Consider the following 14504-nt stretch of genomic DNA (forward strand, 5'->3'; position numbering starts at 1 on the left):
GAAATAGAAGTTGGAAGTGTAGCTCAGTGGTAGAGTGTGTGCTTAGCATCCACAAGGCCTCCCTGAATTCAATCTCCAACACCAAAAATAAGAACAAAGAAAGAAAGAAAAATCAGTAAAATACAAAGTGGTCTACTACATTACCAACACTTTAGATATTTGACAATACTACCAGGTCAGTACCAATTCTAACTGATGAGTACAACAGAGCTACTATATTCTGCCCGGTGGGGCTCTGCTGATTTCAAGGACACTTCAGAAGTCCTGCAAGTAGAGATCTGAGTACTTTTCTACATCCCAGAAAGGGACTGCACTTGTATGCAGACACTGAACTATTCTATTATGTAAAAATGGCAGCTGAATAAACTTAGTTTATCCCGAAAGCCAGTATTTCCTGGTGTAACAAAATAGTGTTAATCTTAAAAGATAACTTGGAAGAATGACAGAAATAGTCAAGAGAGAATGGAAACACTAATAAGTAAATATTTTTATGAGTAAATATTGATCGTTTAAATTATGTACTTGCATTAGGAATTGAAATATGTGCAATTCTTCTCCAAATCCATCTCACCATTAACTGCATATGCCAGCTGTGGGTGAAATATTGAGGGTTTTCTCAATCCTGGATAAAAGGTACAGAAAAGGTAAATGATAGCATGAGTGAATGAGTTAAATGAATTTTATGTGTCATCAGAAAAGTAATTCTGACATCTCAAGGGAAATTCAGCATTTTATGTCTGTGTGGGGCTAATTAAATTCAGTCAGAAAAACATGAACTAGGGCACTGTGGCACCCCTGTAATCCCAGTGCTCAGGAGGTTGAGGCAGGAGGATGGCTGTGAGTTTGAGGTTAACATGGACCACTTAGTGAATTCAAGGCTAGCCTGAATTATATAGAGAGACCCTGTCTCAAAAAAAAAAATATGAACTTTCAGACCAATCCTATAGATTATTTAGAAAATGAATTCCTAATATCAGTTTTGTGGTCATTATTATTTAATAAACCATTTTATTTTGATACGCTTAGCCAGTTTTGCTTTAAATAAAGCTAACAAATCAAATTACCCACAGGTTTAAGCAGAACAAGAAGTGGTTCCATAGGCTTCATAGAATAAAAAGCACACCTGCGGAGAGTCAGGCTCTTCTCTTGTGTCCACATCTAATTTATGCTCAGACTAGTAATCTAAACCCTTTAGCGCTCAGTTTTTTTCACTGCTGAAAGAATTGGGCTAGGTCATTTACTACTTCTTTCCCTCAGACTAAAATCATTTCTTCAGTGAGTTTTATATTGTTAAGTACTGTAACCTAACATGTTGCCTTATAGCTGGTTGTCTCTCAGGTTGTGTTGTGAGTTCGTCAAAATCTTTTCTCTTGCAGTGTGTAGATCATGTAATAAAGACTTTATATCTTATGGCATTTCCAACTGCAGCCCTATGTTGAGAAGAATCCATGGGTTAAGGCATGGCTCACCGATGTCTTCTATGAGTAAAAGAGAAGGGAGCAGTTCACAGGTGCCATGTATTTGTCATTTCCTATCTAAACAAAAAAGGCATTCTAAGAAATGCGTGAAAATGATGAGTGTACAATTCTATAATTGTGCATGTATTATAAACATTCATAAAACAAAATGAATAGCTACTGTAAAATATTATCCCCGAGCTTTCCTGATGGTCATGCCATTACTAGCTATTTACAAATCACAAGTAAATGCATGAATGAAAAATTTTTGTCTCACTAGTTCTATCATCTTTATAGAGCTTCAAAGAGTGATACTTTATGAAGCATAGGTTTAGTAAAAGATTATAAGATTATTCCATTACTAGCCAATGGTATAATTCACTTCAAGGAAAAACGTTTATTGCTTGTCATGATTTTTAATATCTTCTTACTTGCTAGAGTTGCCTCATTGAGCCAACCTATGGACCAGGAGTTATTCAGAGTGTAAGATAGTACAGTATTACTGAAGAGATTTGCTGAGAAAGTTGATCTATTATACAAACCTCAGAGTGGAATTTCTCATAGCTTTAGGGATGTGAGGTTAAATATCACTCTTATCTAGAATCAGCTTAAAGAAAATGAGTCTGCCATTGCATTTAGAAAACTGCTAGTTTCTAAGTGAAAAACAGTCCTTCTGCTATGCCGTCCGGCTGTAGGACTCTGAAGCTTAAAAGGAGCCCTATCTCCATTCTTTCAAGTGTGAGATGTCCTTTGTTTGTCACTAATAAATTGATGTAAAGCAAACAGGTTAAAGCTGATAGATGTATGCCAGTAGCTCTATTTTTGCACTGGAAGTACAAAAAATGTAGAAGGAATATTTGGAGAGAATAATATGTAAATATACTAATGTCAGGATAGGCTCACATGAAACATTCAGAGTAAAATATAAAATGTGTCATTGCATTTTTCTCATCTAACATTTAGGAATATGTAATTTAATTCTTTTTTTTCATGTCAGCATGCATTAAGAAAAAGAATTAAAGTCCAAAAAAAGAGTATAAAAAAAGTAAAACATTGAAAGGAAAGGATAAGTGTTTTACAATTAAAAATAGGGATGCCAACTCAATATTTATGTCAACAAACCCCACTTTATAGAATAGGCATAAGTGCCCTACAGGTAACACAAATACGGATTGGTGTGGTCAGCATGACCAGCCTCTGGCTGTGTAACCTGTGCAGTCACACTGAAACCCTAAAGGAGCAGCAGCCTGTGGTCAGTGTAATACTTAGATGTCATGTTGAAGTTCTTAATGTTTAACAAATGGCCCTGCACTTTTATTCTGCACTGGGCCCCACAAATTATATGACTTTTCCTTGTGGTCAGTAGAACCTTTCTGAAAGAAATTAGACTTAAAGTCTTAGCATATGAGATAAATTTGAAAACTTTGGCAGGTTGGTAGGGAACTTCTTGAAAAAAGAGGCAGAGAATACATTTTCTAGTATTGCAAAAGACAACATAGGTTGAGTCTAGACTCAAATGCAAGATTAGACAATTAGACCATCTTGGAAGAAATAATGAGCCAGTGAAGATCTTTTGAGGAGATAAACAAAGTTACTTTTTAAGGAAGACTAACATAATGATGGCATGTCATGGGTAAACATGAAGATATAAACTGCTAGCAAGAAAGCTACTATTAAAGCTATAAACTTAGGAGTCAATGCTTATGGAATGATTGTTAAAACTATATGAGATTCACAGAAAGAAAATAACTCTCTCTGGACTGAGTCTGAATATTGTACTATGAGATAACAGAACCAATTCACTATGCCTTTCTCCATCATCCATGTGCAGGTCCAAGGAAAGCTGTTCCACATTTCCTCCTATGTTTCCTCTGTTAAAACCGGATTATAATGGATATTCTTTGAGTGCACAATCAGTGTCTATAGACAGTGATCTCTGCAGGGCAGAAATGAATTAAATGAATATCTGTTTAATTATTAATATACAGAATAGACAATAATAGGAGGATAAGTCAAAAGTTCTTAGCAGTCATACAAAATAAACTGTGCTAAGAAAATGAAGCTACAATAAGTCCAAAAAAAATCAAAAGCCCATGAACTTGAAAATTGTGTGACTTTATTCCAGGACTCGTTTAACTCAGAAGCATGAGATTAAGAAGGAAGTGACACTGTATTGGTAAAGTCTTTTTACACTGGTTTTTCTTTTTTACAGCTTAAAGATTTACCACATATCTCACCACTTGGGAAAACAGAGCCAATATTCATATTCTCAGATGAGATATCTTTCAAGAACAGAACACAAACATACCAATTAATTCTACATTTAATGTCACATTGAATAGTATACTCTCTAGCTCTACATGTCTGCTTGGGAAAGAAAGAGTACTGATGTGATACATGTGATATTTTATCATTCATTCAGTGTTCTTCATGTATCCAGTTTTGTCATCTAGAATGTAATTATAACTTAATGGTTTTATTTTAAAATTATTATATTTAAAATTTCATTGTAATTAGTCCTGTATGTTCTTAGTTTGAGTGGCATTATAATGCCTCATTTTCATTTTAACCAAGGTAGTAAACTGGTTCCATGTATTCATGACTTGGTGGCTACACTACTAAATGGTCTATTTTGTATATGTTGTCAGCCTAATTTCATCAGTTAGCTCTCAAATTGTTTTTCTGCTTTAAGCTAAGTCACCAAGTGAATCTGTGTCTGCATATTTCTTAGTATTTAAAAATCCATCATTAGAATAGGTGTTAAAAGTTAAATATCAAAGTCACAATAATGGGATAGAGCCATATTCACCCATTTTGAATCCTGAATGCATTGTTGGATACATTTAATATTTCACCATATTAGACATAATTTTTGTCAGTGTTTTGCCTATTTTCTTCACTAGTAGCAACTATTTATCAGAAAATATGTCTATTTATTATGCATGCAAGCTAATCAATATCAGTTATATTCTAAAAACAATATAACCCTTATGATCATTAATCTGTACCCTATTCTATGAGTTTAAGAAAAAAACTTTGTATATATTGTTCTTAAGAAAACATTTTAACTAAGATTTTATGTCAGTAACATTAACCATATCTAATAATCCATGTCTCACAGTGGTACTGTTTTTTTATATTAAATAAGATTTTTTAAATTACATCTTGTCAGATTTATAGTTATGTTTGGGCATGCTGGAACTGTCCTATGTGAGCCCATTGAGAGGTGAAATAATTCTAACTGAGGGCACAAAAACTCATCCCCAGAACCTTCTGACTGGGTCATTCAGCAAGAGTTCACTACTTATGAGAATACAAGTTATCTCATTGTTTAAATTATTCTTTCCCCAAACATTCTCAGAGTCCTTACTTTGTGTATAGCTTTCTGCTGTCACCTTCTTTAGAACACTTCAAAAAGTACTTTACAATTTTGAAGTATCATCCAATAGTTCATGCACGTATGTTATTTCATCAAATGTCCCACAATATTCCATGAGAGAGATAGTTCAGGTGTTGTTATCCCAATGAAGTTACTTCTCCAGGGTCTCAGGACTATTCAGAAAGCCATGATCCATGGCTAGAAATTCAGGTCACCTAATTCTAAGCCTACCACTCTATAAAAGACCAAGGAAATGAGGAATACTTATATCTAAAATAAAACTAAGTACTTATTAAAAAAAAAACCCTGTTATTGTAGCTATGGAAAACATTGATAACCAGTTGGTGAGGCAATGAATACCAATTAAAGAAATACGCCTCTTGGTTAAGAGTGCAATTATAGTGCCCTTTAACAGATAACATTTATCAAACACTTACTGTATACTGCTATAGGCTTTATTTTCATTATCACACTGAAACTTTATAGAAGCTCTGAGCAGAGGAGCAATTTTCCCAAGTTCAATATCTAATAGGTGGTAGCACAAGGATTCACACAATTCTGTACTGTTCCCTGTGTAGATTCTATATATCTATGCTTTACCTTCTTTTTTCCACTGCCTTCCTCTATAGTCTCTTCTATTTTTCCTTCCTCATTTCTTTGTGGAAATAAGAAAAGGGTGGGAAGAGGTATTGTCAGCCACCAAGGAAAGATGCTATTAATATATGCATTAACTTCCTTAATGATCATCAGCCACATGACTTTCTGGCTTGGTGGTGGGAATACACACAGTGGACCTTGAAGAACACCTTCTCAATTAGTGAGTGCTACTTCAGAGACATGAGCCAGGTGACATTGCAACATGACAGGGGCATGTCCAAGGGGGTCAAGAAGGAGTCCAGCAAGTTTTTACCAACAGGATGGCCTTTGAGTTGTGCCTGAATGTCTGCAGTCAAAGAAGAGAGAATTGTGTGACTAAACAAAAAGCTGTGCGAGAAACAGAGCCATTGGAAGAATTCCTAAATACAGGCAGCTAGGAAGTTGATGTTAGAGAATGCATAGGATTCATTTGGAGGAGGTAGAATGAAGCTCTAAAAAACCTTGTATGTCAAAATAACGACTCGACTCTTTCTTAAAGGCAATAAGAATCAGCAGACACTGAACAGAAAAGATAAATGAGCTTTCAGGTCTTAAGAACATAATTGACAGTGTTATGGTGGATGAGCAGGACATTTGGTCAAAATAAATGCTGCTAAAGGAAAGGATTTGAAGAGAAAGACAGCATTTTCCTGTTTTATTTAAAAGTTGTAAATAAAAGGATAATCTAGCAGCTGTCCTAATGAGATTATGTGACCAGGAAATGTAAATGACATAGACATGTTGCTGTTCTCACAGTCTCTTTCTTAAAAAGCATTAATTCACTTATGACTCACATTTAACTTCCTCTAGGTGGGGGGTATGCCATGCTAAGTGTTGGAGCACTGTATTGGGTAGGCATTGGTTATGGGGAAGTTCATTTGAAGCAACAGATAGCAGGAATTATTTATAAAGGCAAAGAAAGCAGAGAGAGAAAAAGACAGAAAGTAAAGCAAGTGTCAAAGTAAACAAGAAAAAAGAGACTAACTCCTAAGAGATAAAAAGGAGAAATTAGTTTTAGGTTTAAGAAACCAAGCATCTGCTGTAAGTAACCATTTCATTAAAAGAGCACTAAATTGCAGTGGTTCTCTCTCAGGAACTGCATACTGTGGGCTGAGATTAAGGATAATGGGCTCCCACATGAATTCTTCTCATTACTTCTCTTGAAAGAACAGTAAATCTACTGAAAGGGTAATTTAGGTTTAGTGTTCACAAACCATTCGTTTTACTTTTAATCTTCTCTGTTTAGGATTTGAAAAATATGATGCAGATATAATCCAAAGGACAGGCCAAAATTAGATGATTTTTAACTCCTCAACAGTCTTTTAATTGACAAATATGGGAAAGGCTTAGAGTTTTGCTCCTTATAGATGTGGACAGTGCTTTGGCCAGTTTAGATAGCACTGCACGCTAATTGCAGGAACCAAGTAAAGGACAGCAAGGAAAAGATAATTTATTCCTTGCCCACCTGAATTCTTTGGACTTTTATGTGATTTTTAACTAAGTCTCTTCTTCATCCCATTAAATATCACCTTACATGTAATTCCGGAGAAAGGAAAAGGTTTGAGGGCTTTTTCTCAAAACAAAAAGAAACAAATTATCTTTCCCTTCTCATGATCATAATGTATACCCAAAATGTACCAGTAAACAATGAATAAAAAAATGAAAGAAATTATCAGGGAAGAAAAAGTTGGTGAAATGAAAAATCAATTATTTAACTGTAAGAATATAATTTTACAAAACAATTTTTAAATATGACCCTGAACAATGATTTATAATTGGTACATTTTATGTTGCCAAATTGCTACCAGCATGGTTTGTGGTACTATATTAAAAACAAGCAAAAGACTATAACAAAACAAAGAAAAAGCAGGCAGTCTTTTATTCAGATATTGTTATTGAAAAAAATCAAACTGCCCTCAATTTTCTGTGGCCTTTCTTGTTCTTTCCTATTACACAAAGGTCCCATTCTGGGTCAATAATGTGCACACTGGTTCCTGGTTAATTTAACTGAGTGCTCCATTAAATGAGCTCCTCAGTAATCTTAGGGGAAGAAACTAAGATGTTCCTATACTACACATTATGGTAAATATACAGAAGCCCATTCAAACAGTATTGAATTATGCTGATTTGAAACCGATTATTTATGTTTACAGGGTTTTTTCTCCATAAAAGAGAAACGATTTTTAGTTTTCTTTTTCAGATTTGAAAGTGAGCAAGTAGTCTAATGAAAATGAGAAGATGATTTGTTTTAGAATCTGAGAGTAAAAATGTGTCCTAAGGAAATTAGCAGTGTACAACATTCATTGGACAAATATCACATTCCTTGAAATAATTGTTATGACATTTTAATGGAATCTCACCATGAAACATTTCCTTGTAAATGACTAAACTGGACCATGTCTTAACAATTATTTCATGAGAGAAAACTTCAATGACCTTAGAAAGTTCCAATCAAAAGACTAACAGGAAGGGTAAAACATTGAATGCCAGCAAGCAGTAGTCTTAACATAACATATAATAAAGTAATTCATTAAAAGAAAAATATACTGTTTGGTAAAAAAATCTCACAATATCTTCACATCCTTTCCATAATACTAAGAAAAAAGAATAATCCAAAGGATTTCTAGAAATGAAATTTGTTTTCATAATTTTCATAAAACCCATTGGTCATTTCAACATAAAAGGCAAACAGTGAAATTCTTAAATAATTGTCAGGTACTGCCCTCTAAGAACATATTATATTTTTAAGGTAATTCACTTTAATTTCATCAAAAACTAAAAGATATCTAATCTGGGGCTATTCTCTATGACTTTCATTGAACATTTTTCATGTGCTTACTGTTGGAGAAAAGGTTTTATTAATTTGAAGATATTTCAAGCTGCATACATCTTCCCTCATTCAAATCAATTGTTCTTGGATTGTAACATGAAAAGTGAGAGGTTACTACTTTATCTTTATAAAAAAATACCTCATGGGTTATTATAAATACCAGATCTTCATATGATCCCAGTAAATCTGTTTTCTGATAGAGACAACAAAAGTTGTGAGTAATGAAAGGTTTGTATCAGTCATTCTAAAGCCATCACTGATCCCATGAACAAAAACAACTAAAAGACACCCTGGCTCGTATTTATTGATCTCCCTAACTGCAGTATTATTTAACTGGGTTTTAATCATCTCGATACCTAAATGAATCAGGTGTTTTTGGCCTCCTTTGTGTTTGGTAACATTAACAGAGATTTAAGCTGACTTGCTTCCTGATGATGGTGGTTATGGGAGGAAATTATCTTTGTTAAATAAAGACATGTGGCTTTGGGACCAGCAGTCTTTCACCTGAACACTGTCTCATTCTGTTGCCCACAGTGTACTTACAAAAGGAACCATTCAATGAGAGCCACAAGAGATAATCTTTTGACAGCTACCTTCTCATAATTAATTTCCCACAAGTTGCTTTTCCTTTCAGTACAATTTTCTTGCCACAAAAATAAGCCTGTCTCTGAATAGCAAAGCAGTCATTTTTGGCTTTACTGATTATTTTTCCCATAATTTTAGAAATATGAGTTTGTTTGTGTATATTTAAATATTTCTTAACTATCTTAGCTGCTAAATCATTATATGCAATAGTAAATGTTCAAACTCTTTATTAGCATTTGTTAAAAACATAACTTCCATGTATTCTTTAAGAGAGGTCATGTTTGATATCTGAATTGTTATCATATAATGTAAGGCCAAAAATGGGCCCTTGACTGAATATGCAAAGTTCCCCCTTAAACCACCTTGAACTAGGCAGATTTTCAACATTTTAAACTGGCACTTCATCCCTCTTTCAGCAAGCATCCTCTGCAGATTTAATGATCAGGAACATCCTTCTGATGCATGCTGGGAGATATGGCTGCAGGGTACAGACCACAGCAGACAGTGTGTCAGATGAGGCAGAACTTCTTGTTAGGGGTGAGTATGCTAATAGTGCAGTCTGAAGACATGATCACCATAAATTATCATACAAAGGAATTTAAATGCATGGACTTTGAGCACATCAACACTGTGCATTTTACTTTTAATTTTACAATATATGTCATTTTTGCTTAACCTTTTGCCTTTGAAAACATTACCTGAAAACTGTTCCTTAGTAACAGACAAAATCAACAGATCCAACTTCAGGGTCCAAAACACGTTTAGTAATAAGTGGACACTAAGTGATAACCAACAATACCAAGCAGTAACTCAAAACAGGAGAGTTACTTAGACTCTTGAACTATAGAGATACAATTTATTTGTTTATGTGTTTTTCAAGTGCAAAGCTAGTGGAACCCCAAGGCATTTTTTTCCCTTCCACTAACTGCTAAATCCAGCTACCAAAACAAGAAAACTATTTGTATGATGATGACATTTACAATTGTTAAGTGACAGGGATGTTTGAAAAGGTTAAAAATCTTAACACAGAGATTCCAAACAGACATAGCAGTTAAGTGGTTATCAATTATGAGCCAGACCACCAAATTCTGCAGTTGTACAAAGCTACATCTTATTGTAATTAGGCAAATAACTAAAGCATCCATTTCCTTCAGCACAGTATTTTCCAGTATGAAAAATGGAGATCCTAACATGCATTTCCCTTCCTTCCTTTTTTCCTTCCTCTGTCCTTTTCTTCATTTCTTTCTTCTTTTTTTATTCTCCCTTCCCTCCTCCTTTTTCTTTCAGCTTTTAATTAAATAAAAATATTACCTACAGGCATTTTCTAAAATCAAATGTGTGCAGGTACACAATAAATATTTGTGAATGAATATATAGCAACAAAATCAACACATCATATAAGTACCATATAAGTCAAGAATTAGAATATTACCAGAATCCTACCTGTATCTCCCTTTTTGATCTTCTATATTATGAATGATGAGTTTTGTATGCTTGGACCCCTTATACTGTGTCTACAAGTACAAGTAAAAAACAATTACAAGCAAGTAATCATACTTTAGATTAACTCATCTTTTATCCACTTGAAATGTTTTACCATTATAATTTTAAAGAAATCATTATTATAAAAATCTTGTACAATAAAAATATATGGCATATAGTGAGGTCCCTCATCTCTTTGTTTTAGAGGTACCTATCAGCAAATGTTTATTGATGTTTTGGTAATGCATCCATTATTAGTTCACATAAAATGTTTTAAATGAAGTATGTATTGAGTGAGTAACATCTTATTATTTTTTGTGTTTGTGTCTGTTTAGAAGACTGATCTTCTATCCAAATTTATATCAAGAATGTGTACTGTATTTCCTTATTATAAAACACCAGCTTTTTAAAGCAGTCATCCTCCCATACATTCCATTCCAGTTAGCTAAAAATTTCCCTTTGGGCCCTCTGAAGTTACAAGGCTCATGGACCTGCAAACTCTACACTGCAGTCAGATTTACAGAAAATGGCTTTCTTTGCTTGCTCTTGTCTACCTTAGATTATGACTATTTATGGTGTGCACTTGCCTAGTAATTTAGAATGATGCTTCTAAAATTGGAGCTTTCCAAATGAATACTACAATTTAGAGACTGATAACAAGAAACCAGGTATTTTTCGGGACTACAAGGAGCAAATTTAAGTGGCAAACTAACATTCTACTTTGTAAGTAAAATTAAACTCAACAGGATTTGGAACATAATTCAGGTTCAACTTTTTCATGTTCTGCTCTTTTAGCCTTTGGCTTCATGCCCAGGAGATGATAAAATGCATAAATTTTGGAATTATACCCAATATCAATTTTGAACGGGTTGCTATTGTCTGAATATTCATGTAGCGTTCAGCACAAGCTTTCTCTTGAAGTGAGCTTGACCAAGTCGCCAATTTTTTATCATATATTTGTATTACTTTTCTAAAATTAGGAAAAGGGCCAGGGATGTAGCTCAGTGGTTCTGCTGCCTGCCTCTAAAATTAGGAAAAATAACTTGCATCTTCTGCCTGGTTCATCTTAGATAGATTGAAAAACAGAACTAAGGATTCTGGTTTTTATTATTATTATTATCCTTATTATTTTCATTATTACTATTATTATTATTAATGCAAACAGTTCCTGGTAATGGAAGGAACTTGATGTTTTCATATTGCTGTGTTTAATGTTGACTGTATAAATTACAATTCTAAATAGTTTTATATTCTTCCAGGCTCTTTTATTATTTATTATTTTATTATTATTTATTACTTTTTTATTTGCTGGTGTGTAAACGCAGGGCATTCCTCTAGTACAGGCCATACACCCAAAACTGAGCACTCTAAATGTGGCTTTTCTAATGACATAATTCTGCAGAAGAATTCTCAAAACATACTTATTCAAATGTGTGTCACAGAAAAGGGGCAAAAGTAAGGACAGTTTCACCACCTATCTACTTGTAGATTACCATCTCTGGATTGGCTGAGCAGTGCATTTCACTCACTGTTTATCATACTTGGAGCACAATTTGGTAGCAGAGAATACATTCCTGTAATTCTATTTCAGTGGGGAGTTAGGGGAAAAATTTATATTCTCCTAGATGAATCAAATCTCTTTTTATTGTCTTATTTACCATTAAAGATAGTCTAAAAATTATTATGTGCATCTTACCAAATTTTGTACTTCTTTACCTAGATTTACCAACACACTAAATCAGAGTTCAGATGTGGGACTCCATGATGTCTCCATCACTTCTATAGAACTTGAGTATTCCTGAATAATAGGGCTTCTTGCTACTTTACCCAGTCATTATTTTATGGGTTATCTTTCCCTCAAATGCTTGTTTGTACTTTTGCTTTATTTTGCTTATGGATGTCAGTGCTATTATTTGCTTCTATTCCACTATTATCATTCTTACACAAAAATTGAATTTTTCATAATCATCTGAAGCATAAAATTACTTGCTCTCTCACATGTTTAATATTCAGTGAACCAGCATTATCATAACACCATGAATAATCTGAAAAACCACAATAGAGGTGATGAATACCCTAGAAGAAATTATTGTGCTAGATTATAAAAGGAAACTAAAGCTACCTCTAAGCATCAGTGAGTGATTTTACTCACTTAAGTTGGCTATAACAATAGAGAAGGTGAGGCTACACAGTCTTAAAAGGAACATCTTTAAAGATGGATAGAACTCTATCATTTTATCCAGGGAAAAAAGACCATTAAGAGATAACCTCACTGAAGGAGATATACACTTTATAAAGAAGTGATACTTCCAAGCAATAGGAGAGTGATCAAAGATAATATAAAAGACTCCAGAGAAAGATGTATTTGGTTTTTGTTATTTTATATTATTTTACAGAAATCAATGTTAAATTTTCAAAGCAAATATAAGGGTAGGAAACTCACAGTTCAAAGAATAAAATGTGCTTAGCTAAGCCAGGATAACTGGGAGCCAGACCTTGAATTATTTTTATTCTGCTCAAAAACAAGAGGAAGTAATTAAAAATCTACTATTCATACAATGTTTTAATCATATTTCTCTTATTCTTAATGCAAAGCCAAAGGTCAAGAAACTGAAAGTAATCAAAGAATCAGTAATTTCTTGGTTTCTTCTGAATGCACCATCTCCTCTCTAATTTGAACAACAATTTTTATTCTTTGAACCCAATTTGCAAGATAAATCCAACATATATTTAATTGAATCTCACTGAATTTGAAAAGAATGGATCTTCTTCAAGATATAACTTGTTGGGTGACATCTAACTGCTCTTAACCATCTACTTCCAAATCTCCCACCCCATTATTTCATATTCCCACCAGGATTCAACCTGTCTTTCAATCTAATTTCCTTACCTTTCTAGTCAATTCACTCCCATTTATTCTTTCCAAGAAACTTTCCTTGAATATTCTTAATCTTTCCCACACCCGCTGATGCATGTACTATCATTCCCCCCAAAAAAGGAAAACTAACGATCTGAGAAAATGTATTTCTAATACATTGTTAATCGATTTGAGAAGTAAAGCAACAGCAGTATGCTCTGTGCATCTCTCACAGCACTTACTCTTGTGACCCATGAATATTTTAAATTGATATGCTTATTTTTAGCCGCTGGCCACTGAAAGTTTCCAGGTTTTAAAAATTCACAAGTTGGGAAGGGTGGAGCCACAGCTTGCACGCGCAGGTGCACAAAATGAGGAGGAGCTCTGTAATAATCTGAGGTAGGGGCAAAAAAAACAAACAAAAAATGAACAAGTATTTACACGAGTGTCTGTAGAAGATAGTGTTTTTATAGTTTTTCTTTCCATCATTGATCTAGTATGCAATGAGCTCATTACACTTGCACAGGCCTTCATAGTAAAGATTCAAAAGTTTTAATAAAAAAAATCTAATAATTATGAAAACCAAAGCTGGATTTACCAGTATGTTGATATGTAGAAGACCAAAGGACAATAACTAATGTTTTCAGTGTAAAATTTAATCTTAGTTGATATTAATAGCAAATACATTTGCAAATAATTTGTGATTTATGGCAAAATGTAAGTTACACAGTTAAAATAATTGCCTTTATAACATTTTATTAAACTGTAAAATAGAAGCATTAAGTTCTTCAAGAAAATATGATCTCATTACTGGAATATTCTGCACCATTGTAGAAATATTACATCACTAGTATCATTAGTATTGGACATGATTAAATACTTCATACCAATCACTTGATTTGCTAGCTTAGGCTTCTTCTACTTAGTCAGCTTGACACCTATAAAATTTTTATATACATTAAGGCATTTCCTTTGTTTTACAGTTTTCATGTAGTTACTTGTTAATCTGTGGAACTTTTTAACAAATGACTAAAGGTAAATATTTTGTCAATCAGGTATTTAAATTCACTTCATCACTTTTAGTTTGGCCAATTGAAGTAGTCAATTGAAGTGACCTGAATGGCTAAATAATTGAAATGACAAGTGTCTGGATAAAGGTAACAGTAAGGGACATGGAAAGGGGAGTATGTAATCAAAAGATAGGAGGTGGAACCTACAAAACTTGGTGGTACATTAGCTATGAAAAATGAGAAAGAATAATTGAAGATGAATACCAAT

At 33.6% G+C, this 14504-nt stretch overlaps 1 protein-coding gene across 22 annotated transcripts in view; it reads left to right on the forward strand.

Annotated features, from left to right (window-relative positions):
• The window catches only part of Cntn5 (contactin 5), a 1206007-nt gene that overhangs the window by 1095699 nt on the left and 95804 nt on the right, over positions 1 to 14504 (forward strand). For all 22 annotated transcript variants that reach the window (XM_087212119.1, XM_087212127.1, XM_087212125.1 and 19 more), the window contains one exon: positions 9304 to 9424. In XM_087212119.1, coding sequence (XP_087068245.1) covers positions 9304 to 9424 — 121 coding nt within the window. The remainder of the gene's footprint in view (positions 1 to 9303; positions 9425 to 14504) is intronic.

The sequence above is a fragment of the Heterocephalus glaber genome, unplaced genomic scaffold (genome assembly GCF_053883595.1).
Source record: "Heterocephalus glaber isolate CG9 unplaced genomic scaffold, H.glaber_assembly_v1.0 deba00001429, whole genome shotgun sequence".
Lineage (NCBI taxonomy): Eukaryota > Metazoa > Chordata > Mammalia > Rodentia > Bathyergidae > Heterocephalus > Heterocephalus glaber.